Here is a 26973-nt window from a genome sequence, read left to right on the forward strand (position 1 = left end):
TCCTGCCGCGAGCAATTGGGTTTCCTATTGGATGCACCCCCACTGCTGTTGGGAAACCCCTGGCGGGTGTTCACCATCGGCGGAACTAGAAAATCCCGCTGGTGGGAACAGTTGGAAAATTCCAGCCAATCCCTCAGTTCTGGTACCTTCCTTGTCAATACCTTGTTATGCACTTTCTTCAGAATCTCTGCATCTGGGATAGAGGGAAAGTTGGCCGATTGGATAGGTAACTGGCTATCTGATCGAAGACAGAGGGTGGTGGTGGATGGAAAATTTTCGGACTGGAGGCAGGTTGCTAGCGGAGTGCCGCAGGGATCAGTGCTTGGTCCTCTGCTCTTTGTGATTTTTATTAATGACTTAGAGGAGGGGGCTGAAGGGTGGATCAGTAAATTTGCTGATGACACCAAAATTGGTGGAGTAGTGGATGAGGTGGAGGGCTGTTGTAGGCTGCAAAGAGACATAGATAGGATGCAAAGCTGGGCTGAAAAATGGCAAATGGAGTTTAACCCTGATAAATGTGAGGTGATTCATTTTGGTAGGACTAATTTAAATGTGGATTACAGGGTCAAAGGTAGGGTTCTGAAGACTGTGGAGGAACAGAGAGATCTTGGGGTCCATATCCACAGATCTCTAAAGGTTGCCACTCAAGTGGATAGAGCTGTGAAGAAGGCCTATAGTGTGTTAGCTTTTATTAACAGGGGGTTGGAGTTTAAGAGCCGTGGGGTTATGCTGCAACTGTACAGGACCTTGGTGAGACCACATTTGGAATATTGTGTGCAGTTCTGGTCACCTCACTATAAGAAGGATGTGGAAGCGCTGGAAAGAGTGCAGAGGAGATTTACCAGGATGCTGCCTGGTTTGGAGGGTAGGTCTTATGAGGAAAGGTTGAGGGAGCTAGGGCTGTTCTCTCTGGAGCGGAGGAGGCTGAGGGGAGACTTAATAGAGGTTTATAAAATGATGAAGGGGATAGATAGAGTGAACGTTCAAAGACTATTTCCTCGGGTGGATGGAGCTATTACAAGGGGGCATAACTATAGGGTTCATGGTGAGAGATATAGGAAGGATATCAGAGGTAGGTTCTTTACGCAGAGGGTGGTTGGGGTGTGGAATGGACTGCCTACAGTGATAGTGGAGTCAGACACTTTAGGAACATTTAAGCGGTTATTGGATAGGCACATGGAGCACACCAGGATGATAGGGAGTGGAATAGCTTGATCTTGGTTTCAGATAAAGCTCGGCACAACATCATGGGCCGAAGGGCCTGTTCTGTGCTGTACTGTTCTATGTTCTATGTTCTATCTTTTATTAACATGGAGTCTGTGTGTAAAACTGCAAGTTTGGGTCCGATCAAGGCGCGAGGCAATTTAACATAACTTCTCTCCTTTCCAATTCTATTTGTCTCAATTCTCTTGCTCAAAACATTAAAATGTTTACTTTTCCCTTAATTTCACCTGATTGGTGCAACACAGATAAAACCATTGAGTTGTCAATGTGAAGTTCAAAAGTAAAATAGCGTGGATGCTGGAAATCTGAATTAAAAAAAGAAAATGCTGGAACATGCTATGGATCAGGCAGCACCTGTGAAAAGAGGAACAGAGTTAAAGTTTCAGTTCGATGACCTGTCATCAAAGCTGATGAGAGATCACGAGGGCGATCTCACCAAATAAATTCTAAGTCCCATAAAAACATGATAATGGAAAAGTTTCAGATCCATTTCTTTTTCGCCGAGGCCACAAGTCCAATCTTAAGCCACTTCTGTGCAAAAATGAATGCACAATCTGTTTCCCGCCAGTAGGGGGAAGGATGGGGCCTGAGCTCACCGGAAAGCCGGCAGCTGACAGTAGAGAGCGCAATCACGCATGCGCAGATCTCTGTTCTGTCGCTGGATATCTGGGGCCAGAAAGATTGTGATAGACGAGAAATCTGGCACAAACCCAATTTTCCGTCTCTCTCACGATATTACCAGCTCACCCCGCCCACTGACTGGCGAGACGAGAATGTAAGATCGCCCACCCCCCCCACCGCCTCCCCCCCCCCGGAAAGGTAATAGGTTTTAGTCCATGGAAGGCGGGGGAGGGGGAATGAGGAGGGGGAACGAAGAGCAAAGGGGAAATCTGTGAAAGTCTGGAGGACAGGAAAGATTAAGGGTGCGATCTTACTGGCCATTTGCACCACGCTCCCACTGCAGCGAAGCTGGAGAATTTGGCGCCCAGCCAAATCTCTGTTCACTGCAGCGGGATGGGAAAATCCCGCTGGCGTGAACGGCTGTAACATTCCGGCCTAAATATCAAAAGGGTTCAAGGTGCGAAATCTTCAACCATTCAGAGGAAGAGAAAATCCCTTTGGTCACCAACTGAAGATTGAGTTCCAGCTTCTTAATATTAAAAGAGGGAATTCTCTACGATCTGGCTTGAGAATGGATGAGATCACAATGAAAAATGAATGACAGGTGGGTTATTGTAAGGAACTTGCCTTGCTGGGGTTGACAAACATCCAGCAATGCCCTGGTTCATCCAGGAATGAAAGATTAATCTCCTGGGCCGGCAAACATGGGAGTGCACTTTTTCCAAACACTTCCTTTTTGCAGTTATAAAAACCTTTTGCGATGAGGAAATAAGGCTTTCACTGCCAGTCAACAGTCATTCAATTGATAGCACAGAGTCCATTTTTCAATTGATAGCTCAGGTCTTGAGTGTGGGGCAGATCCCAGCACGGAGATCAGGGAGCAATTTAAAAATGGCGGCCCCACCTGGGATCAGTGGGTCTGGCTGGCGGGTTTATCAAAATGACCTCATTGGCATCTTTCAGGTGCCAGCGGGAAACACTCCGGTTTTCTCTCCGACGTGGATACTTAGCCTCAAAATGGGAGAAGCAGCCCCCTTATCTTCTTTTGGTCTTGCTGCTCCATTAAAAAAAATTATTATTTCTTCTGAAGTTTGGAAAGCTGTGAATATTCTGCGAAGTTCCCTGAAACTGAGCACATCATGGGAGTTTAATGTGGCACTTGCTACCACGGAGATTGTCAGCGGGGGGGGGGGGGGGGGGGTGGGGCGGGGGGGGGGGAATACTTGACATTTTGAAAATTAAATTCAGGTGTTTATGATTCTCACGGGATCTGGTCAAAGGACAGCCCCAGGAAGCTCTGCAGACACTTAACACCTGTTGACACAATACAGAATACTGTGCAGCATTCCCATTAGACACCAAACATCTGAGTGGAGAGCAAAGGCAGACAAGACCAAAGGGTGCGCGAGGGATAAAGACTTCCCCCAGGCTGAGGAATGTCAAATCCTCGCATGCGGTCACAGGGTGGTGATTAAGAGTGACAGGTACAAGTGTGCATGGCATCACTTTGCCACGTGCCCTGGGGAGGGGCGACAGCTAGCACTCGGTGGAAAGTGAGACATGCCCAGGGACAATGCAACCCTGATTACTCAGGGGAAGGGCTATAAAGGGAAACAAACCATGGAAAATAACTTAGAATTTAACACATTAAAATTGGAGCCAGGCTGTTCAGAGGGTGATGTCAGGGAGCACTTTCTCACGCAAAGGGGAGTGGAAATCTCGAACTCTCTCCCCCAGAACGTTGTCAAGTGTTTTAGTGGGTGGCAGAGGGGGTGGGGGGGGGGGGTGGTGGTTGAAAATGTCAAAGCTGAGGCTGAGGATTTTTGTTGGTTAAGGAGATTAAGAGTTACAGAACCAAAGCGGTTAGATGGGGTTAAGATACAGGCCGGCAATGATCTAACTGAATGGCGAGCACAGGCTCGAGACGCTGAACGGCCTCCTCCAGTTCCCGTATTCCTACCTCTATCGCACGCACAATGTACAGTCCGCAAGCACCAAAGACACGGTGCAGTGGGTTCAATGTTAGCTGACGTCCAGTGACACACTGTTCCGCGGTTGTCACGAATGAAAGTGATTCATGACTTTCTGTGCTACCAGTGGCCTGAATGTCAATGAGAGCCGTCACTTGTGGGCAGTGTGTGAGGTTTGTGAGAATTGTGTCAACGATATGTTACAGATTGTCAAAGATCTGTGGTTCATCTGGCAATTATCGGGACTTTTCAATAACTCTTTTGAACAATTCAGCAGTGATTCAGTTCACTTGAAACATTCAATTTAAGAATCATTTAATCCTGATATCAGTAAACTCAATTTTTATTGATAATCGTGGAATCATATATTGGTACGGCACAGCAAGAGACCTTTTAAGTTAAGTTCATTTGTTAGTCACAAGTAAGGCTTACATTAACACCGCAATGAAGTTACTGTGAAATTCCCCTAGTCGCCACACTCCGGCGCCTGTTCGGGCACACTGAGGGAGAATTTAGCATGGCCAATTCACCCTAACCAACACGTCTTTCAAACTGTGGGAGGAAACAGGAGCACCCGGAGGAAACCCATGCAGACACTGGGTGAACGTGCAGACTCGGCACAGACAGTGACCCGAGCCGGCAATTGAACCGGGTCCCTGGCGCTGTGAGGCAGCAGTGCTAACCACTGTGAGGCAGCAGTGCTAACCACTGTGAGGCAGCAGCGCCAACCACTGTGAGGCAGCAGCGCCAACCACTGTGAGGCAGCAGCGCCAACCACTGTGAGGCAGCAGTGCTAACCACTGTGAGGCAGCAGCGCCAACCACTGTGAGGCAGCAGCGCCAACCACTGTGAGGCAGCAGCGCCAACCACTGTGAGGCAGCAGCGCCAACCACTGTGAGGCAGCAGTGCTAACCACTGTGAGGCAGCAGCGCCAACCACTGTGAGGCAGCAGTGCCAACCACTGTGAGGCAGCAGCGCCAACCACTGTGAGGCAGCAGTGCCAACCACTGTGCCATGGCCCATCGTGATTATGCTGGCTCTTTTTTCAAACAATCCAGTTAGCCCCATGTCCCTTCCTTTCCCTGAAATCTTTCTTAATCACGTATTGATCCAGCTTCTTTCTGAAGGAGGTGATTGAATTCAGCACTCCATCTAACGGAACATTCCAAATCCTGACCACTTGTTGTGTAAAAAATAAAGGCTTTTCCTCATGTTGTCAATCAGTTAAAATCTCTGCCTTCTGGATGACAACCCTTCAGCCATTTTACAATCACAGAATTATTGATGTTACAGTGCAGAAGGAGGCCATTCAGCCCATTGAGCCTCCGCCAGCTCTCCACAAGAGCAATTCACATAGTGCCATTCTCCTGCTTTCCCCCCCCCCAACCCTACACAGTCGTTCTTTTCAGATAACTGTCCATTGAAACGCAGCACCTCTGACAGTGCAGTGCTCCCTCATTGCTGCAGTGGAGTGTCAGCCTTTTTTCGTTCTGTAGCCCTGGATTGGAATTTGAACAGTAAGAAGTCTCACAACACCAGGTTAAAGTCCAACAGGTTTATTTGGTAGCAAATACCATAAGCTTTCGGAGCGTGCTGCTCTTTCGTCAGATGGAGTGGTTATCTGTTCTCCAACAGTGCACAGACACAGAAATCAAGTTACAGAATACTAATTAGAATGCAAATCTCTACAGCCAGCCAGGTCTTGAAAGGTACAGATAATGTGGTTGGAGGGAACATTAAACACAGGTTAAAGAGATGTGTATTGTCTCCAGACAGAACAGCTGGTGAGATTATGCAAGACCAGGGGCAAGCTGTGGGGGTCACTGACAATGTGACACAAATCCAACATCCCGGTCCAGGCCGTCCTCATGTGTGCGGAACTTGGCCATCAGTCTCCGCTCAGCGACTCTGCGCCGCCGCGCGTCGCGAAGGCCGCCCTGGAGAACGCTTACCTGAAGATCCAAGGCTGAATGCCCGTGACTGCTGAAGTGCTCCCCGACAGGAAGAGAACAGTCTTGCCTGGTGATTGTCGAGCGGTGTTCATTCATCTTAATGTTCCCTCCAACCACATTATCTGTACCTTTTAAGACCTGGCTGGCCGTAGAGATTTGCATTCTAATTAGTATTCTGTAACTTGATTTCTGTGTCTGTGCACTGTTGGAGAACAGATAACCACTCCATCTGACGAAGGAGCAGTGCTCCGAAAGCTTATGGTATTTGCTACCAAATAAACCTGTTGGACTTTAACCTGGTGTTGTGAGACTTCTTACTGTGTTTACCCCAGTCCAACGCCGGCATCTCCACATCATGACTACCATTGGAATTTGAAGCCACGTGATGCCGAGAGGAGTATTTACAACAGCATGAGAAATGTTGAGGAATGCTGGAAATCGAAAGCGAAAATAGAAAATGCCGGAAATAATCAGATGTTCTGGAGGGGAAAACCTGACTGAATGTTTTAGGCTGATGACTCCCTCATTCTGTTTTTCTCTTTATTTACTCTTCAAGATTTTAAACATCTCTACTGGGGCGGCACGGTGACACAGTGGTTAGCGCCAGGGACCCGGGTTCGATTCCCGGCTTGGGTCACTATCTGTGTGGAGTTTGCACGTTGTCCTTGTGTCTGCGTGGGTTTCCTCCGGTTTCCTCCCACAGTCCAAAGATGTGCGGGTTAGGTGGATTGGCCATGCTAAATTGCCCCTTAGTGTCAGGGGATTAGCAGCGTAAACAGGTGGGGTTATGGAAATAGGACCTGGGTGGGATTGTGGTCGGTGCAGATGCAATGGCCCAAATGGCCTCCTTCTGCACTGTAAGGATTCTATGACCAAGTATCCTCTTGGACTTTGCTGTTCCAATGGGAACAGCCTCAGTTTCTCCGGCCCTCCCCTTTAACCTTCCTCTCTCAATATCAGGTGTGGAATTGTATGTTGAAGCAGTGGTGCTAATCCCTGGCGTAAGTGTCAGAGTGAGCTTGCTGCTGTGTGGCTGGGAAGCCCTGAAATGATTTTATGGTCCTCAAGCCAAAACTACTGGGCCGAAGTGCCACCTCCGAGAGCTGCCGGACTATCGAACACTGGGAGCCACTCCATGTGCCGTGGTCCCTCATCCCCTCCCTGGTAAAATACCATCAGCGGAAGAAGGAGGTCCTTAAACAACCATTAATTGGTCATTTAAGGCTCTCAATTGGCCTAAGGACACTCACTGCTGGTAAAATCCTGAGTATTACTGGGTTCCAGGCGTGGCTGTAATCGTAGAATCCCTGCAATGCAGAAGAGGCCATTCGGCCCATTGAGTTTGCACCAGCTCTCTGACAGAGTATCTTACCCAGGCCCTCTTCCCACTCCATCTCTGTAACCCCACACATTTCCCATGGCTCATCCGTCTAACCTGAGTACCTTTGGATGCTAAGGGGCAATTTAGCATGGCCAATCCACCTAACCTGCACATCTTTGGTGTGTGGGAGGAAATTGGAGCACCCGGAAGAAACCCAGGCAGACACGGGGAGAATGTGCAGACCCCACACAGACAGTGACCCAAGACCGGAATCAAGCCCGGGTCCCTGAAACGGTGAGGCAGCAGTGCTAACCACTGTGCCACCGTGCCACCCTAATATTCGGGTCCATTCCAGTGAATCTCATCTGTACCCTCTCCAAAGATTGATGTGCGCTGCACACAACCAAACACCATGCTCCAGTTGTGGCCAAACCAGTGTTTTATATCAATTTTGCCTAATTTCCCAACTTCTGTACTTTTTCATTTATTTATAAAGCCCTGCATTCCACGTGATTTATTAACTTTTTGTTAACCTGACTTGCAACCGGCAGTGATCTGTGCACAAACACTTTGAGGTCACGTCTTCTTGCAACCCCTTTATAACTGCACTATTTAGTAAATAATGTCCCTGGTTGTACAAAAATCAACTTAGTATTTTGAAACTTGCTTGAAATGTTTGTGGTCCACTCCGATCCTAATGCTGAAGTATTTATTCTGTATCACAGGCATGAAGGTTTACACTCCTTCGACAGTACTTTCCAAACTCTCGCCCGCTACCATCTAGAAGGACAAGGGCAGCGGAAGCATGGGAACATCATTGCTGATCCACCAGAGGGAACTTTTCATTGGAGGCAATAAAATGGGACAAGACTTACTCCACCTTATAAATCAAAGAAAAGGATTTAATAAAGAAACTTCATTACTCCAACACTTCAGATCTCACCCTGCTTCTTATTTATACTGAGTCTGCTGGTCAGCTGACCACCACATAATTTTGTCATTGGTTACATAGTTTACTGGGTCAGCTGACCCTTACAGCTTGTCACCATTGGTCACACTACAACAGATCCAATGTTATCATTGGTTATATTCTAAAAACCACCACCTGCAAGTTCCCCTCCAAGAAACTCACCACCCTGACTTGGGAATATATCACTGTTCTTTCACTGTGGCTGGATCAAAATCCTGGATCTCATAGAAACATAGAAAACTACAGCACAAAACAGGCCCTTCGGCCCCACAAGTTGTGCCGAACATATCCCTACCTTTTAGGCCTACCTATAACCCTCCATCCTATTAAGTCCCATGTACTCATCCAGGAGTCTCTTAAAAGACCCTATTGAGTTTGCCTCCACCACCACTGACGGCAGCCAATTCCACTCGCCCACCACCCTCTGAGTGGAGAACTTTCCCCTAACATTTTCCCTGTACCTACCCCCCAGCACCTTAAACCTGTGTCCTCTCGTAGCAGCCATTTCCACCCAAACAGGTGTGTATGCCTATGCCACAGGGACTGCAGTAGTTCAAGAAGGCATCAAATACAATCTTCTCAAGGGCAATTAGGAATGGGCAATAAATTCTAGCCTAGCTAGTGGCACCCACATCCCAAGAAAGAATAAAACAATCTCAATCCCACTCCACTGTCTGTCCCATAGCCCTGCAAACCTTTTCTCTTTGCATAATTATCCATCTCTTTGTTGAAAGCAATGACTGAATCTGCCTCCAGCACACACTCAGGCAGCACATTCCAGACCCTAAACACTCACTGTGTAAAAAGGATTGTCCATCCACTGCTTCATTTACCAATCAGCTTCAAAAGATGCCCTCTGGTTCTCAACCCTTCCACAATGTGAACACAATGCATCAATGAGTGTTTCACTCCAGTGGGGTTTACAATAGCTCCCCACTAGTGGGGAGCTGGTGGCCCAACCCCACTGGAGTAAAAGGGGGCCATGGAGGCCCCCCCCCCCCCCCAGGAGGTCAGGGATAAGGGGGAGTGCCCCTTAGGCATTGCCAGCCTGGCAGTGCCAGCCTGGGCCACCTGGCACTGCCCAAGTGGCAAAGTGGTCGGCTTGCCACCGGGGTCGGGTGGAGGGTCAGCACTGCGGGGTGGGGGCTGCCGGTGTATGTGAGGGAGGGGGGGAATTGGGAGCTCAGGACTGCCAGGAGATGAGATCAAGATGGGCCGGGGGGGAGGGGTTGGGGCTTGCCCAGACACATCTGGGGGGGGCCAGCAATCAGGCCATGGGGGGATCGGTGGGGTGGCGATGAGGGGTTGTGGATCCTTGGAATTCTCTACCCCAGAGAACCTCAGTCAATGAGTATATTCAAGACAGAGCTTGATAGATTTTTGGTACCAAGGGAATTAGGAATTTTGGATCAGGGGCAAGGTGATATTGGTGTCAAAGTTTTCCCATGGCATTATTGAATGGCAGAGCAGGCTCAAGAAGCCAAATGGCTTAATCCTGATTGTTATACTCCCAGATGATGTTACTATTGGACAATCAGGTCCCAGAATGGACCTCGACTCAATAGATACTAACATAGAACATAGAACAGTACAGCACAGAACAGGCCCTTTGGCCCACGATGTTGTGCCGAGCTTTATCTCAAACCAAGATCAAGCTATCCCACTCCCTATCATCCTGGTGTGCTCCATGTGCCTATCCAATAACCGCTTAAATGTTCCTAAAGTGTCTGACTCCACTATCACTGCAGGCAGTCCATTCCACACCCCAACCACTCTCTGCGTAAAGAACCTACCTCTGATATCCTTCCTGTATCTCCCACCACGAACCCTATAGTTATGCCCCCTTGTAATAGCTCCATCCACCCGAGGAAATAGTCTTTGAACGTTCACTCTATCTATCCCCTTCATCATTTTATAAACCTCTATTAAGTCTCCCCTCAGCCTCCTCCGCTCCAGAGAGAACAGCCCTAGCTCCCTCAACCTTTCCTCATAAGACCTACCCTCCAAACCAGGCAGCATCCTGGTAAATCTCCTCTGCACTCTTTCCAGCGCTTCCACATCCTTCTCATAGTGAGGTGACCAGAACTGCACACAATATTCCAAATGTGGTCTCACCAAGGTCCTGTACAGTTGCAGCATAACCCCACGGCTCTTAAACTCCAACCCCCTGTTAATAAAAGCTAACACACTATAGGCCTTCTTCACAGCTCTATCCACTTGAGTGGCAACCTTTAGAGATCTGTGGATATGGACCCCAAGATCTCTCTGTTCCTCCACAGTCTTCAGAACCCTACCTTTGACCCTGTAATCCACATTTAAATTAGTCATACCAAAATGAATCACCTCACATTTATTAGGGTTAAACTCCATTTGCCATTTTTCAGCCCAGCTTTGCATCCTATCTATGTCTCTTTGCAGCCTACAACAGCCCTCCACCTCATCCACTACTCCACCAATCTTGGTGTCATCAGCAAATTTACTGATCCACCCTTCAGCCCCCTCCTCTAAGTCATTAATAAAAATCACAAAGAGCAGAGGACCAAGCACTGATCCCTGTGGCACTCCGCTAGCAACCTGCCTCCAGTCCAAAAATTTTCCATCCACCACCACCCTCTGTCTTCGATCAGACATCCAGTTACCAATCCAATCGGCCAACTTTCCCTCTATCCCACACCTCCTCACTTTCAACATCAGCCGACCATGGGGGACCTTATCAAACGCCTTACTAAAATCCATGTATATGACATCAAATGCCCTACCTTCATCAACACACTTCGTTACCTCCTCAAAAAATTCTATCAAATTTGTGAGGCACGACTTGCCCTTCACGAATCCATGCTGACTATCCCGGATTAATCCGCATCTTTCTAAATGGTTGTAAATCCCATCTCTAAGGACCTTTTCCATCAATTTACCAACCACCGAAGTAAGACTAACTGGTCTATAATTACCAGGGTCATTTCTATTCCCTTTCTTAAACAGAGGAACAACATTCGCCATTCTCCAGTCCTCTGGCACCATCCCCGTGGACAGCGAGGACCCAAAGATCAAAGCCAAAGGCTCTGCAATCTCATCCCTCGCCTCCCAAAGAATCCTAGGATACATTTCATCAGGCCCAGGGGACTTATCGACCTTCAGTTTATTCAAAACTGCCAGGACATCCTCCCTCCGAACATCTATTTCCTCCAGCCTATTAGCCTGTAACACCTTCTCTTCCTCAAAAACATGGCCCCTCTCCTTGGTGAACACTGAAGAAAAGTATTCATTCATCACCTCGCCTATCTCTACTGACTCCATACACAAGTTCCCACTACTGTCCTTGACCGGCCCTAACCTCACCCTGGTCATTCTTTTATTCCTCACATAAGAGTAAAAAGCCTTAGGGTTTTCCCTGATCCGACCCGCCAAGGACTTCTCGTGTCCCCTCCTAGCTCTCCTAACATTTACTTTTTGTTCAGAGATGTGGATAAACTGAGTCACAGGGCTGCCAATTAACAAAAGAATAAAGCATTTATTAAACAAGAAATTATTAACAATAATGCAATACTCCTACAGTCCCAATGCACCTTTATAGATACACACAGATTACACAAGTCACAGAATATCTTCTACTCTAAAGTTCTTGGTAAGTTCACACTCCATGTAAACCAACAGACCAACGGTGGTCAGATACACCACACTCTGAAACCAAGTGACAGCTGCCTCCTGAAACAACCTCTATTTCATCAAATCCACACCCCCGGATGCTTGTTACACTGTGAACCAACTTGTGTCATGGGAAATCTCAGCTCCACACCAGGTGTTCCAAACTCCACTCTCGTAAAACACATCTCAGAATCTTCTCCCACGCCACACTTTCTCAAATCTGCTGAACAAAGTATCTGTTTCAGCCTGCTACTAGGCTAATCTGCATTTCACAAGTCCTCCATGCAGCTAAATCCCTACAAGATTCTTTCTTACCCAATTCTTTAGTTTTCATTTCATTCCAACTTCCTAAAATTTGTTTCCCTAATTACCTCTGAACTGAGCGGTTTGCTCGGCCAATTCGGGGGGCGATTAAGAGTCAACCACATTGCTGCCACATGTAGGCCAGACCGGGTATTGCTTTGGGGACCCAGGTTTGAATCCCACCGTGGCAGATGGTGGAATTAGAATTCAATACAAAAAAATCTGGAATTAAAAAGTTCAGTGATGGTCACGATTGTCGTAAAGACCCATCTGATTCACTAATGTTCTTTGTTAGGGATGAGTTAACTGAAATTAGACCAAATTTGTATGTAAATTGTTTAATAGCACTCACCAGGATATATAAAGGGGTTACAGGTGGCACTGGGAGTTGGATTTGTATGTGGAGTTGAATAAGAAAATAAAGTGTCATTGGGTGGCACGGTGGCACAGTGGTTAGCACTGCTGCCTCACAGCGCCAGGTACCCGGTTCGATTCCCAGCTTGGGTGGCTGTCTGTGCAGAGTCTGCTAATTCTCCCCATGTCTGCGTGGGTTTCCTCCAGGTGCTCCGGTTTCCTCCCACAGTCCGAAAGACATGCTGGTTAGGTGAATTGGCCATCCTAAATTCTCCCACAGTGTACCCGAACAGGCGCCGGAGTGTGGCAACTAGGGGATTTTCACAGTAACTTCATTGCAGTGTTAATGTAAGCCTACTTGTGACTAATAAATAGACTTTAAGGGGAGTTTATGAAGAAGGAGGACTTGCATTTCCTTTGCTGGATTGCAACTGAGAAGCTCAAACATCCTTTAGGGAAGGAAATCTGCTGCCCTTACCTGGTCTGGCCTATGTGTGACAGCAATGTGGTGACTCTTAGCTGCCCCCAGAAATGGCACAGCTAAGCATTCAGTTCAGAGATAATTAAGGAATGGCAACAAATGCTGGCCTTGCCAGCGATGCCCACACCCTGTAAATTAATTTTTAAAAATTAAAAAATACAAATGTGTGGGGCAGTAGGATGTAAGAAAATAACTGAATTTCTTACATCTAGAAACAATTTGTTCCATATGCTTCATTCCATTCATATTTTTCACAGTGTTTCTGAGTACAAGAGGTAGAAAATCATGTTGCAGCTGTATAAAACCTTGGGTAGGTGGCATTTGGAGTTTTGTGTGCATTTCTGGTCACCACACTACCAGAAGGACATAGAAACCTTGGAGCGAGTGCAAACAAATGTTCACCAGGATGTTGCCGGGTCTCGAGGGTGTTGGCTATGAGGAGAGGTTGAATAAACTGGGATTGTTTTCACTGGAAAGACAGAGGCTGAGGGGAGACCTGATAGAGGGTCTACAGAATGATGAGAGGCACAGACAGGGTGGAGAGTCAGAGGCTTTTTCCCCAGGGTGGAAGTGTCAATTACAAGGGGGCACAGGTTGAAGGTGAGGGGGGAAGTTTAAGGGAGGTATGCAGGGGTAAGGTTTTCACGCAGAGAATGGTGGGTGCCTGGAAAGCGCTGTCAGAGGAGGTAGTGGAAATGGGCACATTAGCAACATTTTAGAGGCATCTGAATGGGTACATGAACAGAGAGGGAATAGAGGGATACGGACCGAGTAAGGGCAGAAAGTTTTTTTTTCGTTAGGACATCATGATTGGCACAGGCTTGGAGGGCCTGAGCTGTACTTTTGTTCTTCTTTGTTTTATATACAGGTCAGTAAGGCTCCCATGGCTCCAATGGCAGAACAGGATGAATTTTCAGTGGTAACGGTGGGAAAGCTGGAACCTCAAGAGGCAATGGCTGCTTACAGGGGGAAGATCCAACGGAAACATGGATTGCATTTCCTTTTAGGACATATGAAGAAGGTAGCAGAAAAAAACACATTTCCCTAATCATATTGATCATTGCTGGTGGAATGGTGGCACAGTGGTTAACACTGCTGCCTCACAGCGCCAGAGTCACTGTCTGTGTAGACTTTGCACTTTCTCCCCATGTCTGCCTGGGTTTCCTCCGGGTGCTCCGGTTTCCTCCCACAGTCCAAAGATGTGCGGGTTAGATGGATTGGCCACGCTAAATTGTCCTTTAGTGTCCAAAGATGCGTAACTTAGGGAATCAGTGGGGTAAATGTGTGGGGTTACGAGGATAGGATGTGGGGTGGGCCTGGGTAAGATGCTCTTTCAGAGGGTCGGTGCAGTCTCGATGGGCTGAGGGGCCTCCTTCTACATGGAGGGGATTCTCTGCTCCCTGAGGTTGAAAATGGAAAGTTCCTATGAGCAACCAAAGAGGAACCATGTCATGTCATGGGGCAGCACGGTAGCACAGTGGTTAGCACTGCTGCCTCACAACACCAGGGACCCGGGTTCAACTCACTCCACAGCCATACAGCTCTGCTGGGCTGATTGACAAGGACCGAGTGGGATAATTAGCTTGTAGCCGCATCAGTCCCAGCAGGGCTAGGGAATCGTCAGAGGCTGCAGCTAGGACTGCACAGCAACCCCACCGGGCCCCTCCTGCCATTTAACAAGTTGAGGCAAAACATCAGTCTTGCCACTCCCGTCCTGCTGACCACGCTAATCATTTTATGGTGTGGACAGCGTGTTGTTAGGGTCAGCTGGATGGATAACACTCTTCATTCACCCTCAATTGTTCAGTTAAATATGGTGGGCATGCTGCCATGTTAGTGCCCATCCGCCCCCTTGTATTATGCAGGTGATCTCCGGGGATGGACGGGAAGGTGGAGGGAATGGACATCCGCCCCATTTTGCACGAGCCTTCTAAATTTTGTGTGCCCCTGTCCCAGGAGAAACCCGCCCGCCAGGGGCATGTAAAGTTCAGCCGACGGTTATTATTCCAGCAAGGGGCAGTCAGCGGAGGCTATCTCCTAATGTGCTGAAAATCAATCCCAGTCGCTTACAATGGCAGGCTCCAGACAAGGTTGATGGGTGAATATCTCAATCACCTCCATCCTGACTGCGTCAATATATGTGGTTGTTAGGAGAGCTGTGATATTTCCATTTGTGAAATGGAATCTGTAGGATGAGAGAAAAAAATAGACAGGGAATAGGAAAGCTGTGGAATTTTGCAAATCATTGTTTTAGAAACATAGAAACTAGAAGCAGGAATAGTCCATTCACCCCGTCGATCCTGCTCCGCTATTCATTTTGATCGCGGCTGATCATCAAATTCAATATCCTGTTCCCCCCCATATCCTTTGATCCCTTTAGCCCCCAAGAGCTATATCTAACTTCTTCTTGAAATCAGACATGTTTAAATTCAAATTCAAGAAACAATGAAGGAAAGATGAGTGGGAAAGCAAATTGCGTGGAGGACACAGAGAGTCTGCAGAGAGATTTGGATAGGCTAAGTGAGTGGGCAAGGATCTGGCAGATGGAGTATAACATTGGTAAGTGTGAGGTTATCCACTTTGGAAGGAATAATAGTAAAATGGACTATTATTTAAATGGAGAAAAATTACAACATGCTACTGTGCAGAGGGACCTGGGGGTCCTTGTGCATGAATCACAAAAACTCAGTTTGCAGGTGCAGCAGGTAATCAAGAAGGCAAATGGAATGTTGGCCTTTATCGCGAGAGGGATGGAGTATAAAAGCAGGAAGGTCATGCTGCAACTGTACAGGGTACAGGTGAGGCCGCAACTAGACTACTGTGTACAATTTTGGTCCCCTTATTTAAGAAAGGATATATTAGCTTTGGAGGGGGTACAGAGAAGGTTCACCAGGTTGATTCCAGAGATGAGGGGGTTAGCTTATGAGGAGAGATTGAGTAGACTGGGCCTGAACTCACTGGAGTTTAGAAGGTTGAGGGGAGATCTTATAGAGACATGTAAGATAATGAAGGGGCTAGACAGGGTAGAAGCAGCGAGGTTATTTCCACTTACAATGGAAACAAGAACTCGGGGGCATAGCCTCAAAATACGGGGGAGTCAACTTAGAACAGAGTTGAGGAGGAACTTCTTCTCCCAGAGGGTAGTGAATCTTTGGAATTCTCTGCCCAATGAAGCAGTAGAGGCTACCTCGTTAAATGTGTTTAAGTCACAGATAGATAGATTTTTAACCATTAGGGGAATTAAGGGTTATGGGGAGCAGGCGGGTAAGTGGAACTGAACCCATTATCAGATCAGCCATGATCTTATTGAATGGCGGAGCAGGCTCGAGGGGCTGGGTGGTCTACTCCTGCTCCTATTTCTTATGTTCTTAAATTCCCATTTCTGATCGGCATTATTACAGTGCGTTAGATAATAATATAACATGTTGTATTCCAGAAACAATTCTTTTCACTGTGTCCCAATACATGTGACAATAATCAATCAATCAATCTTGACATTGCAGCAGCACTGTACAATTTGACTCACTTAAGCTATATTCGTCAAGCCATTGGGTGATTATTCTACTTTAAAGGCGCAAGATAAATGCAAACTGTTGAAGTTACAGCTTCTGACAGTCAGAAAAGTGTAGTTATTTAGAGGGGCTGTTTAGTTTAGTGTGACTGTTCGCGAAGTTATAGGAAAGTTCCAGCTCATAAAGTTGTAACAATCATAGCAAGAATGATGAAACGTTAGTATTTAATCAAATAAGGTCAGATTAATGAAAGATAAACCTTCAGCAAAAAAGTATGTAAATTTTGAGCAAGGAGTGATTCTTATCTGCAGTGAACTGTGAGGCAGAGATATTTGTGATGAACAATATAAGCAACTGGGTTCTGAACTGATGCAGTTCTGAGAGCCAACCACACAGAGAGATGGAACTGATTGCGCTGTCAAAGGAAAGCAGCAACAGACGTGACACATGTGAACCCTCGTGTAAGGGCTACGCACCCCTCACTTTTCAACATTGGCAGCATTCTGCTGTTGTTTCTTCAGAGAGTTAAAGGAGTGCGTGAAGAAATCTGGGCACAAGGTGAGAATTCATGCGGTTAATAAGGGCAAAAAGTGTCAGATTGATTGTATTTTTTTAAGTCAGTTCTATTAGGCATAACCCACGGTGCAGAAAGATAAAAGGAAAATACTGCGGATGCTGGAATCTGAAACAAAAACAGAAAATGCTGGAAAATCTCAGCAGGTCTGACAGCATCAGTGGAGAGAGAATAGAGCCAACATTTCAAGTCTGAGAGCTCTGACGAAAGGTCAGACTCAAAATGTTGGCTCTATTCTCTCTCAAAATGCTGGAAAATCTCAGCTGAGATTTTCCAGCATTTTCCATTTTTGTTCCACAGTTCAGATTATCGCAATTAGCAAAAGGAAATGCAAAGAAGATCCACAAGGGTGTTACCAGAATCTGGAAGTTATAACTGTCAGGAAAGATTGAACAGGCTGGGCTTCTGATCTCGAGAAAAGACCTGATAAAGGTCTTTAAAATTATGAAGGGGTTTGAGAGGGTGGGCATAAAAGTCTCTCCTTGTGGGGGGAACACCAAAACTAGAGACCGTCAATGTAGGATCAGACAGTCACTAATAAATCCAACAGGGAATTCAGGAGAAACGTCTTTGGGCGAGAATGTGGAACTCGCTTCCACAGGGAGTGGTTGAGGTGAATAATATAAATGCACTTAAAGGAGAGCTGGATAAAGAGGTGTGGGATAAAGGATATGAAGGGTATGCTGATAGGCCGAGATGAAGAGAAGGTTGGAAGGAGACTGGTGTGGAGCAGGAACAACAGCATGGACCAGTTGGGCCGAATGGCCTGTCTCTGTGCTGTAAATTCCATGGAATTCTACCCATTCAGACTGAATTAGTCTTTAAATGATTTCTCTGTTCTGAAGTTAGTCCCAGGTTTAGGGATAGGTTACAGAAATGTGTAAAGAACCCATAGGCACAAGTTTTTTAAGTCAAGATTATTATCAGCATGGGGATTGGGTGGGTCAATGTGAATGTGGGTTGAGTGAGCTGCGGTGTCAATGTGCCAACATATCAGAAAGTACATGCTTTGGAAATTACACTGTTAAGCTAATTGCTGTACTAAAGACCGTTGATGATGACTGGCTGAACTTCCAAAATACTATAAATGGGCACACCTGGAATGGTTGGTGTGGGGCAACTATAAGGTGTTTGCATCCCTGCTGAGCTGTGTGTTGAATAAACTTGCTGAAGGTAAGAGATAAGTCTCTATATTATTCCTCCACTATATACTAACATTTGATAGTAACAGTTGGTGGGTGCAAGTGGAAGTGGGAGAGGGTGGAGCATGGTGGGTGGGTGAGCCAAGCAAAGTGCAATGCTATAAGTTATTGAATTAATTATTATCAATTATTGTTGTGGTTTGGAAGAGAGGAACAAAATTGTCCTCACATACCTCCCCCTGACGTGGGGATTATTACAGGGGCTAATTTTCACTTATTTCTGCAAGAAAAAGAAGTAGGAATGATCATGGTGTCTTGATGAAGTGAATGTAGACTGGAATTGGAAAATGAGTTGCGGTACAAGGAATTCTCCAATCGATGGAGTATTTTAGATCACCTTAAACAAATGTTGCTACTACTCTGAAATTGTTGAGAAAGGACTTTGAATAGAAAATATATGCAGAATCCCTATAATAATAATAAAGGTTTAGTTGCATTGATTTTAAAATTCTTCCCCTTGTTTCCCAAACCCCTCCATAGCCTTGCAATTCTCCCTATCTCTATAATCTCCTCCAGCCTCACAACACTCCCAGATCCCTGCACTGCTCCAAATTTGCCTTCTTAAACATTCCCGATCTTAATTCATGCATCTTTGGTGGCCGTGCCTTCAGCTGCCAGGGCCCGAAGCTCTGGAAATCCCTCCCTAAACCTCTCCACCTCTTTAACTTCCTTTAAGATGCTCCTTAAAACCTACCCCTTTGACCAGGCCCCTCATCACCTGACCTGATAGCTCCTTCTGTGACTCAGTGTCAGATGTTGTTTGATAATGCTGCTGTGAATCCACTTTGAATGTTTTACACTGCTAAAGATATTATATAAATTCACATTGTTCTCAATGATGTACCCTCCTAACTTAAAACATCATCTGTCCAGATCAATTACAAACTGCTTCAATCTGGATCCAGGTTAGGTGGATTGGCCATGCTAAATTTCCCCTTATTGTCCAAAGATGTGTAGGTTAGGTGGAGTGGCCATGCTAAATTGCCCCTTACTGTCCAAAGATGTGTAGGTTAAGTGGGTTAGGAGGATAAATATGTGGGGTTATGGGGATAGGGCCTGGGTAAGATGCTCTGTCAGGGACTCAGTGCAGACTTGATGGGCTGAATGGCCTCCTTCTACACTGTAGGAATTCTAAAAGCTTCTTCTAAAAGAAAACACAGCTAAAACAATGGGTAAGAATCGTGTCCTTCTCAATATAGATTCTAATCTCATAGTGTAGTAGTTCAGCAGCTTGTTACATGTGTAGAAGCCAACTCATCTTTTCTATTCTGAGTCAAGAGTAACAATGGTCTGGAGGTGAACTTGGGCTTGGATGGTAGGGATATTCATTGGAGAGACATTCTGCCCCTCTATTTCTGTAACATCCTCCAGCCTTGCACCTCTTCAAGATCTCTGCGCTCCTCCAATTGGGTTCTCCTGCACATTTTTAATCGCTCCACCATTGGTGGATGTGCCTCAGGCTACCGAAATCCAAAGCTCTGGATTTCCCTCTCTCTGCCGCTCCTTAAAACCATCTCTGATCAATCTTGTGGTCATCTGCCCCATTATCTCTCCATGTGGCTTAATGGCATCGTCTCAATTCTTCCACTCTCCAGACTATCAGAGGCCTGATGTATGAGCAAAGCTGAACATCACAACCACTTGGAAGTATTGACATGTGGACCTCCACGGGAATTAGCCAGGAAGATTGAACATCTAATGGACACATACCCCCCCCACTGCTGCCACCCCCCCCCCCCCCCCCCCCCGCCGCCCAACCACACACACACACACACATGAATACCTCCAATTGAGTTATAGTCAGAAACTTTGGACAGTACGATGGATAGTTATCAAGGAAAAGCAGATTAAAACCTAGTCTAACTTCTGGCTAATATTCACACTGCCCCCCCATCAAGACCCCTTGACCTCCCCACTACCCCAGAGTACCCTACATGGCTACACTATTCTCACCCACTCAACCATTCGACTATTCCGAGACCTGACCTGACTAATCTCACCATCCCACCCAACTAAACCCCCATCCTGACCCGACTGGTCCCCGACCTGACTCCCATCTCACACAACAACCCAGCCTAACCATTCACCCACCATCCACCTCACCCACCCGCCACTCAACTCACCTTCTACCCTACCCATTAACTCATTCATCCACTCATTGTTCACCACCATTCACATTGGATATTTAAGTTTGCCCGTACCACAGCTGGTGAAGTTAAAAAGGGGGGCGGGGGGGAGGCGAGTCCTGTCTTTTTGCTTTTTTGTGTACAATGAGTTGTGTCCCATGGTATGTGCATACTTCTAGTATGAGATGCACCGTCAGTATATGTGCAGTGAGTGCCTACTGGAGTGCCTCAGAGCTTCCAGGTCAGCGGTTAATGATGATGTGACGTCATTTTGGGCTCAGGGCTCCAGCTAACACCCTCTCTGAACCAGACAAGCTGCAGGAGAAAGAAGCTCATCCTGCCCCGCCTGTGCTATTTAAAAGGATCATCAACTATTGCCGGATTAGTTGCTGACTGATTGCAACTGGTAGTTGCCGCACCTCTGGAACTGTCTGGTGCTTCCAGAATTCTTCAAAATTGTTAAATTCTATAGGCTGTAGAGTGGAAATACAGACATGTGAATCGGGAGTAGGCCCCTTGAATCTGCTCAGCCATTCAGTAAGGTCATGCCTGATCTGACTGTGACCTTAACCCCACTTTCCTGTCTGTCCCCCATAATCCTTGACTCCCTCCTCAATCAAAAATCTGTCTAACTTATCCTTAAATATATTCAATCAGCCAGCCTCCACAGCTCTCTGGGAGAGAGAATTCCAATACTAACCATCCTTTAGACAAGAAATTCCAAAGCCCTTATTTTTAAATTGTAATCCCTTATTCTACATTGCCCCACAAGGGGAAATATCATCTCGCTATCCACCCATGGGCGGCAAGGTGGCACAGTGGTTAGCACTGCTGCCTCACAGAGCCAGGGACCCGGGTTCGAATCCCGGCTTGGGTCACTCTCTGTATGAAGCTTGCATGTTCTCCCTGTGCTTGCATGGGTTTCCTCCGGGTGCTCCTGTTCCCCCCCCTCAATCTGAAAAATGTGCTGGTCAGGTGGATTGGCCATGCTAAATTCTCCTTCAGTGTACCAGAACAGGTGCCAGAGTGCGGCAACCAGGGGATTTTCACAGTAACTTCATTACAGTGTTAATGTAAGCCTACTAATAAATAAACTTAAACCCTGTCAATTCCCCTCAGAGGGATCTTACATCTTTCCATAAGATCATGCTTCAATTTTCTAAACTCCAATGGGTGCAGGCCATTAAGGTCAAGGGAACCTTCTCTGAAGTTCTTCTAATGTAATTATATACTTCTGTCAATGAAGAGACCAAAATTGTACACAGTACTCCAGATGTGGGGCAGGATTTTCCAGCCACACTCATCCCAAGACCGGAAAATCCTGCCCAAGGTCGGTGGACCTCTGCATGGTCCGTGTCCCGCCCGCTATGATTCCCGTAACAGGCAGTGCAGGAAAATTCTGATCCTTATCTCACCAATACACTGTGTGGCACAGGCCAAAAGACTTAGGACTACATTTTCCTGTCCCGCCTGCAATGGGAATCATAGTGCGCGGGGCATGGACTATGCAAAGGTCCGTTGACCTCGGGCGGGATTTTCCGGTCTTGGGGCGAACGTGGATGGAAAATACCACCTTGAGTCCTCACTTCAATGTTTCTGCATGAACACGTTGCTCCCAGACATGGGTGCACTAATAGTTGTCCCTCTTGGAATAACTGGGAGAATGAACAGGTTCGGTGAGTATATTTAGTAAGCTGGTACAGTCATTAACGACTCATGAAATAGTCGATAAATTGCTGAGATAGATTGGCAAAAAGAAGGAATAGGGTGATGCAAAACTGAAAACTTTTCAGTGGGGAGAAAGATACAGGGGCCTGTCTTTCTGCTATTTATAATTGTTGGAATCGGCTCAAAAACTGCATTTCCTAATGACGTACAGCTCTGTCAGAGAGTCGGCACAGACTCGATGGGCCAAATGGTCTCCTTCTGTGCTGTAGGAATTCCACAGCTGGAATTTTACTGGCTCACCCGCAACAGCAATCAGTGCGGGTGAGGGATGGAGCGTGGGAATCGGAGTGAGTGAGGGGTGGAGCGTGGGAATCGGAGCGGGCGAGTGGGTGGAGCGTGGGAAACGGAGCGGGCGAGTGGGTGAGCGTGGGAATCGGTGCGGGCGAGGGGTGAGCGTGGGAATCGGAGTGGGCGAGGGGTGGAGCGTGGGAAACGGAGCGGGCGAGGGGTGGAGCGTGGGAAACGGAGCGGGCGAGGGGGTGGAGCGTGGGAAAGTACGATGACCTCGGGCTATTTTACAGTTTCGTGATGAGCGAGTAAAATCCCGCCCTCTGATTCTATATAGCTCTGGGGGCTGGTGGCAAGAAGACTTAGTATCTTCAGAGCGACTTGGACTCGGTATGTGGATGCTTGAAATATAATCATCATGTAATTATGAAGGAGACCACTTGGCCCATTACACCAGCTCATTGAAAGAATTATCAAATCAGTTGCACTGCCCCCTGCTCCATCTCCATAGCCCTGCCTCCTTCAAGTATTTATCCAATTCCCACTTTGAAAATTTCTATTGAATCTGCTTCTACTACCCGCATTCCAGACCGCAACAACTTGCTGAACGAATAAACTCTTCCCATCTCAGCCTCTTGTTGTTTCCTTAAATCTGTGACCCTCTGCTAAGACCCTCTTGCCAGCAGAAACATTTCCTCCTTACTTACCCTTCTTGATTTTGAACACCTCGATTAAATCTCCCCTTAACCTTCTCTGCTCTAAGAGGAACAATCCCATCTTCTCCAGTCTCTCTGCATTGACTGAAGTCCCTCATCCCTGGGAACATTCTGGCAAATCTCCTCTGCGTCCTCCCTACCTCAGCGCACATATCAAGATAAGGTCCGTGTCTTAAAAAAACTAACCTTCTCAAATCACGTTTGCTCCTTTAATGAGGAGGCACTGGACTGATGTTTATTGTCTTTTATTAACAGAAGGAAGAACTCCATCGGATACAGAGTTAAATGGTTCCTGGCACTTCTCATCCAACCATGAATAATTCCACAAATGTAACCTGCGATGTTTACATGCACCATGAAGCAGCAAAGGTCATGTTCACTCTCTTCTATTTCATTATTCTCATCATTGGTTTATTAGGAAACATTTTAGCCCTGCACATAACATTCCAAAAACATCGAAAAATCAATTCGACCACGCTCTATTTAATCCACCTCGCTGTCTCGGATGCCCTCTTTACCCTGGCTCTACCAACTCGAATAGTCTACACCATCAGAGGATTTGACTGGCCATTCGGTGAGGCACTGTGTAGAATTACTACTGTCATTTTTTACATAAACACTTACGTCAGCATTCAGTTCATGACCTGCCTGAGTGTTGACCGTTACATAGCAATGGTGCACCCTCTTCGATTTGCCAAGTTTCGGAAAGTACAAAATGTTCGCTATATCTGCGCTGCGGTCTGGATATTTGTCTTTGTCCAGACAGCGCCCTTGTTGTTTGCGACAACGACCAAGAACAATAACGGCTTGGTGACTTGCATGGAGTACCCAAACTTTGAGACAAACACCAACCTGCCCAAGCTGCTGCTCGGTGCCTGCTTCCTGGGGTATTGCCTCCCCGTCACCGTCATAATCTTCTGCTACTCGAGGGTCAACGTGAAACTCTGCAGGACGGCAAAGGAAAACCCACTGACTGAAAAGCTAGGCCGGAACAAAAAGGCCATCACGGTCATTCTGCTGGTCCTGCTGGCATTTCTAATATGTTTCACTCCGTACCACCTCATCATCATGCAGTACATGGTCCGGAAGCTCATCTCCCAACAGAGCTGCTGGCAGCAACAGATCTTCAAGGTCAGCCTGCAAGTTTCCGTCTGCTTCATGAACCTCAACTGTTGCATTGACCCACTCATCTACTTCTTTGCGTTTAAGGGTTACAAAAGAAAAGTTTTGGGGATAATAAGACGCCACTTTGCACTGGCTGCCTCCATGAAAATCAGTTCAGAAAACAATAGCACTCCAGCCACCATCAGTCAAAACCAGGGATCGGGATCCGGCTCCGCAAATTGACACGGCCAATCAGTTAGATTTTCACCAAAATGTAACTTCCTTGAGCAGGATTGGCAAACACTAGTGTTTCTCCTTGTTTGCTTGGTTGCAATCCCTTTTGCCACGTACATTCAAGCTGAGGTATCGCAGGACAACATGGTCAGGTACAGGCTGGGAGGGCCGAAGGGCCTGTTCCTGTGCTGTAATTTGTTTGTTCATTGACAGGGTTGGTGTTGCGATCTGATATGATTTACATACATGCCCTACAGTGCAGAAGGAGGCCATTTGGCCCATCGAGTCTGCACTGACCACAATCCCACCCAGACCCTATTCCCTTAACCCACACATTTACCCCAGCTAATCCCTCTGACACTAGGGTCAATTTAGCATGACCAATCCCGCACATCTTTGGACTGCGGGAGGAAACCGGAGCACCCGGGAAGAAACCCACGCAGACACGGGGAGAATGTGCAAACTCCGCACAGACAGTGACCCAAGGCCGGAATTTCATTTTGCATTCACTCTTGTAAAGTGTGCAAAGCTAATTTAGAGCAGCTTACTGATTCATCAATTTCATCCTCCCTCCCGCTCCCATGTTTTGAGCAGGAAACTGGAAAGATTCCTTTCAGGGACACGGGCGGTTGCCTTCGCAATCCTCAATCCAATCGTCCTGGCCCCCAAGTCCCATTCCAAAGACTTGAGCACAAAATCTAGGCTGACACTCCCATTGCAGTACTGAGGGAGCGCCGTGGGAGTTGCCAGCGTTCAGATAGGACATTAAACCGAGGCCCCATCCACCCCCTCTCTCTCTGGTGGACATTGCAAAAAAGTCCCATGCCACGATTTTGTAGAAGAGTTGGGAAATTACATCTGTAACCCAACTAATATTTATCCCTTAATCAACGCCTGGACACGAATGATGGTATTGCTGTTTGTGGGGGAGGTTTGCTGTGTGAAAATTGGCTGCGACTTTTCCCACACTCTCCAATGATGTCTACACTTCAAAAGTAAGTAGTCTCACAACACCAGGTTAAAGTCCAACACCCCATTCCCACGCTGGCAACTCCACATCATGGTTACACTTCAAAAGAATCTCATTGGCTGTAAAGGGCTTTGAGACTTCCCGAGACAGTGTGAGAGATGCTTTCGAGCCCCGCTTTTCTCCTTGAAGCCCTCACAGAGTTCTCTTGTGGGACAGTGAGTGGCACATTAAGTGTGAGCCACTTGACAAACCATTTCCGCATTTCCAATGTAAGATTGGACCCACAGGACACGACAAAGCTGGCTTCTGGCTGCAATTCTTCAAGAAAGAATTGATTTCGGTGCTGGGTTCACACTGTGTTCCGCAAATGCGGAATGCCATTCAAGAAATGATAAATGCCGTTGTTATTAAAGTTAGCTCTCTAACTATGCAGCGACATTTGAGAAATATGGGTAGGTTTTTCCAATCCCATCATTGTGGGTGAGACGGGAATACTTGGAGAGGCCCCAAAATCCAGCAGCCTCTATCTGCGCGTGATGCTCTGCGCTTTTATCAGCCGTGAAAGAATCTTTTTTTCTCTTGCCGAATTCATCTTATTGCATCGATTGTTTGTTATAAAATAAATGGGTTTTAGTCACTTGGCATCAGTCGCAATTTTCTGGACCCGTTCACTGTGTGCAAGTCTCGTTGCGGCCGCGAACTCTCGCGAGAGCGCCATCATGGGATTTGTGGCGGTGACATCACTAAGTTCGTGCCCAGCGAGGGCCTGAACCTGATTACCGTCAATTTAAACACATTTAAATATGCATAAAATACTTTACGCCATTGCTCCCGGGATGCTCATATGTTGCTCTCTGCCAGTGTGAGGTCATGCCAGCGGGAATCACTAACTGGTTTCCAAAAATGACCACGCTCGGACCTTGGAGGTGAGTGTAGCCCCCGGGTGGTGAGGCACACGACTGGGCACTGCCAACCTGGCACTGGCCACCTGGTACCCTACCAGGTTAGCACAGCCAGGGGGCTGTACCAGGTACAGGGCAAGGAATGGGGCATCATTGTGCCTGCATTGTGTGTGTGTATGGGGTGGGGGGGAGGCACTGATGCCCGATGCCTGCAATGATGGTGGGGTGGTTTAGGTTACCCTGATGTTGGGGGAGGGGAGGTGGAGGGTGGTGAAACATGCATTATGTTTGGGAGGAAGATTTGTCTTTCTGTGGTGGAGGGTTGTGGGTGCTGTCCTTGTCTGTCAGGGGTCCCGATGTTTATGGAGGGGCAGGAGAGTCTTTAATTTTAATTTGAAATCGGGCAAGTCCTTTAAAAATTGTGCAAAGCATCCCTTCCAAACTGGATGTACTAATGAATTATTGAAGCTGCAAAGGTTACTGTTTCTGAATTCATTTTTCAATATTACCCTGAAAACTGGGCAAGATGGTGCACTGATTATTGTGCCAAATACTCAGGGGACATTTGCTCAAATCTCACCATGACCTGAGTAGTTTCTGAGCAGGCACCAGAGTAACAATGACCATCTGGTTCATTCTGGGATGTGAAGCTGCCCAGTCTGGCCTAACTCTGGCTCCGGTTCACAGGAATAGGAGGAGACCATTCAGCCCCTCGCTCCCGACCTGCCATTCAATTAGAATCATAGGTTGATACAAAAATTACAGCATAGAAAGAGGCCACTCGGCCCATCATGTCTCTGCCAGCCAAAAAAACAAGCCACCCAGCATCCTATCTG

The 26973-nt window shown here is 46.9% G+C and overlaps 1 protein-coding gene across 1 annotated transcript; it reads left to right on the forward strand.

The window, feature by feature from the left end:
* Positions 1 to 16834: 16834 nt before the first annotated feature.
* Positions 16835 to 25871, forward strand: LOC144499996 (G-protein coupled receptor 183-like). The gene is made up of 2 exons (XM_078222733.1): positions 16835 to 16911; positions 23183 to 25871. The coding sequence occupies exon 2, from the start codon at positions 23213 to 23215 to the stop codon at positions 24272 to 24274; it is 1062 nt and encodes a 353-aa protein (XP_078078859.1). The 5' UTR covers positions 16835 to 16911; positions 23183 to 23212; the 3' UTR covers positions 24275 to 25871.
* Positions 25872 to 26973: the final 1102 nt, after the last annotated feature.

The sequence above is a fragment of the Mustelus asterias genome, chromosome 10 (genome assembly GCF_964213995.1).
Source record: "Mustelus asterias chromosome 10, sMusAst1.hap1.1, whole genome shotgun sequence".
Classification (NCBI taxonomy): Eukaryota; Metazoa; Chordata; class Chondrichthyes; order Carcharhiniformes; family Triakidae; genus Mustelus; species Mustelus asterias.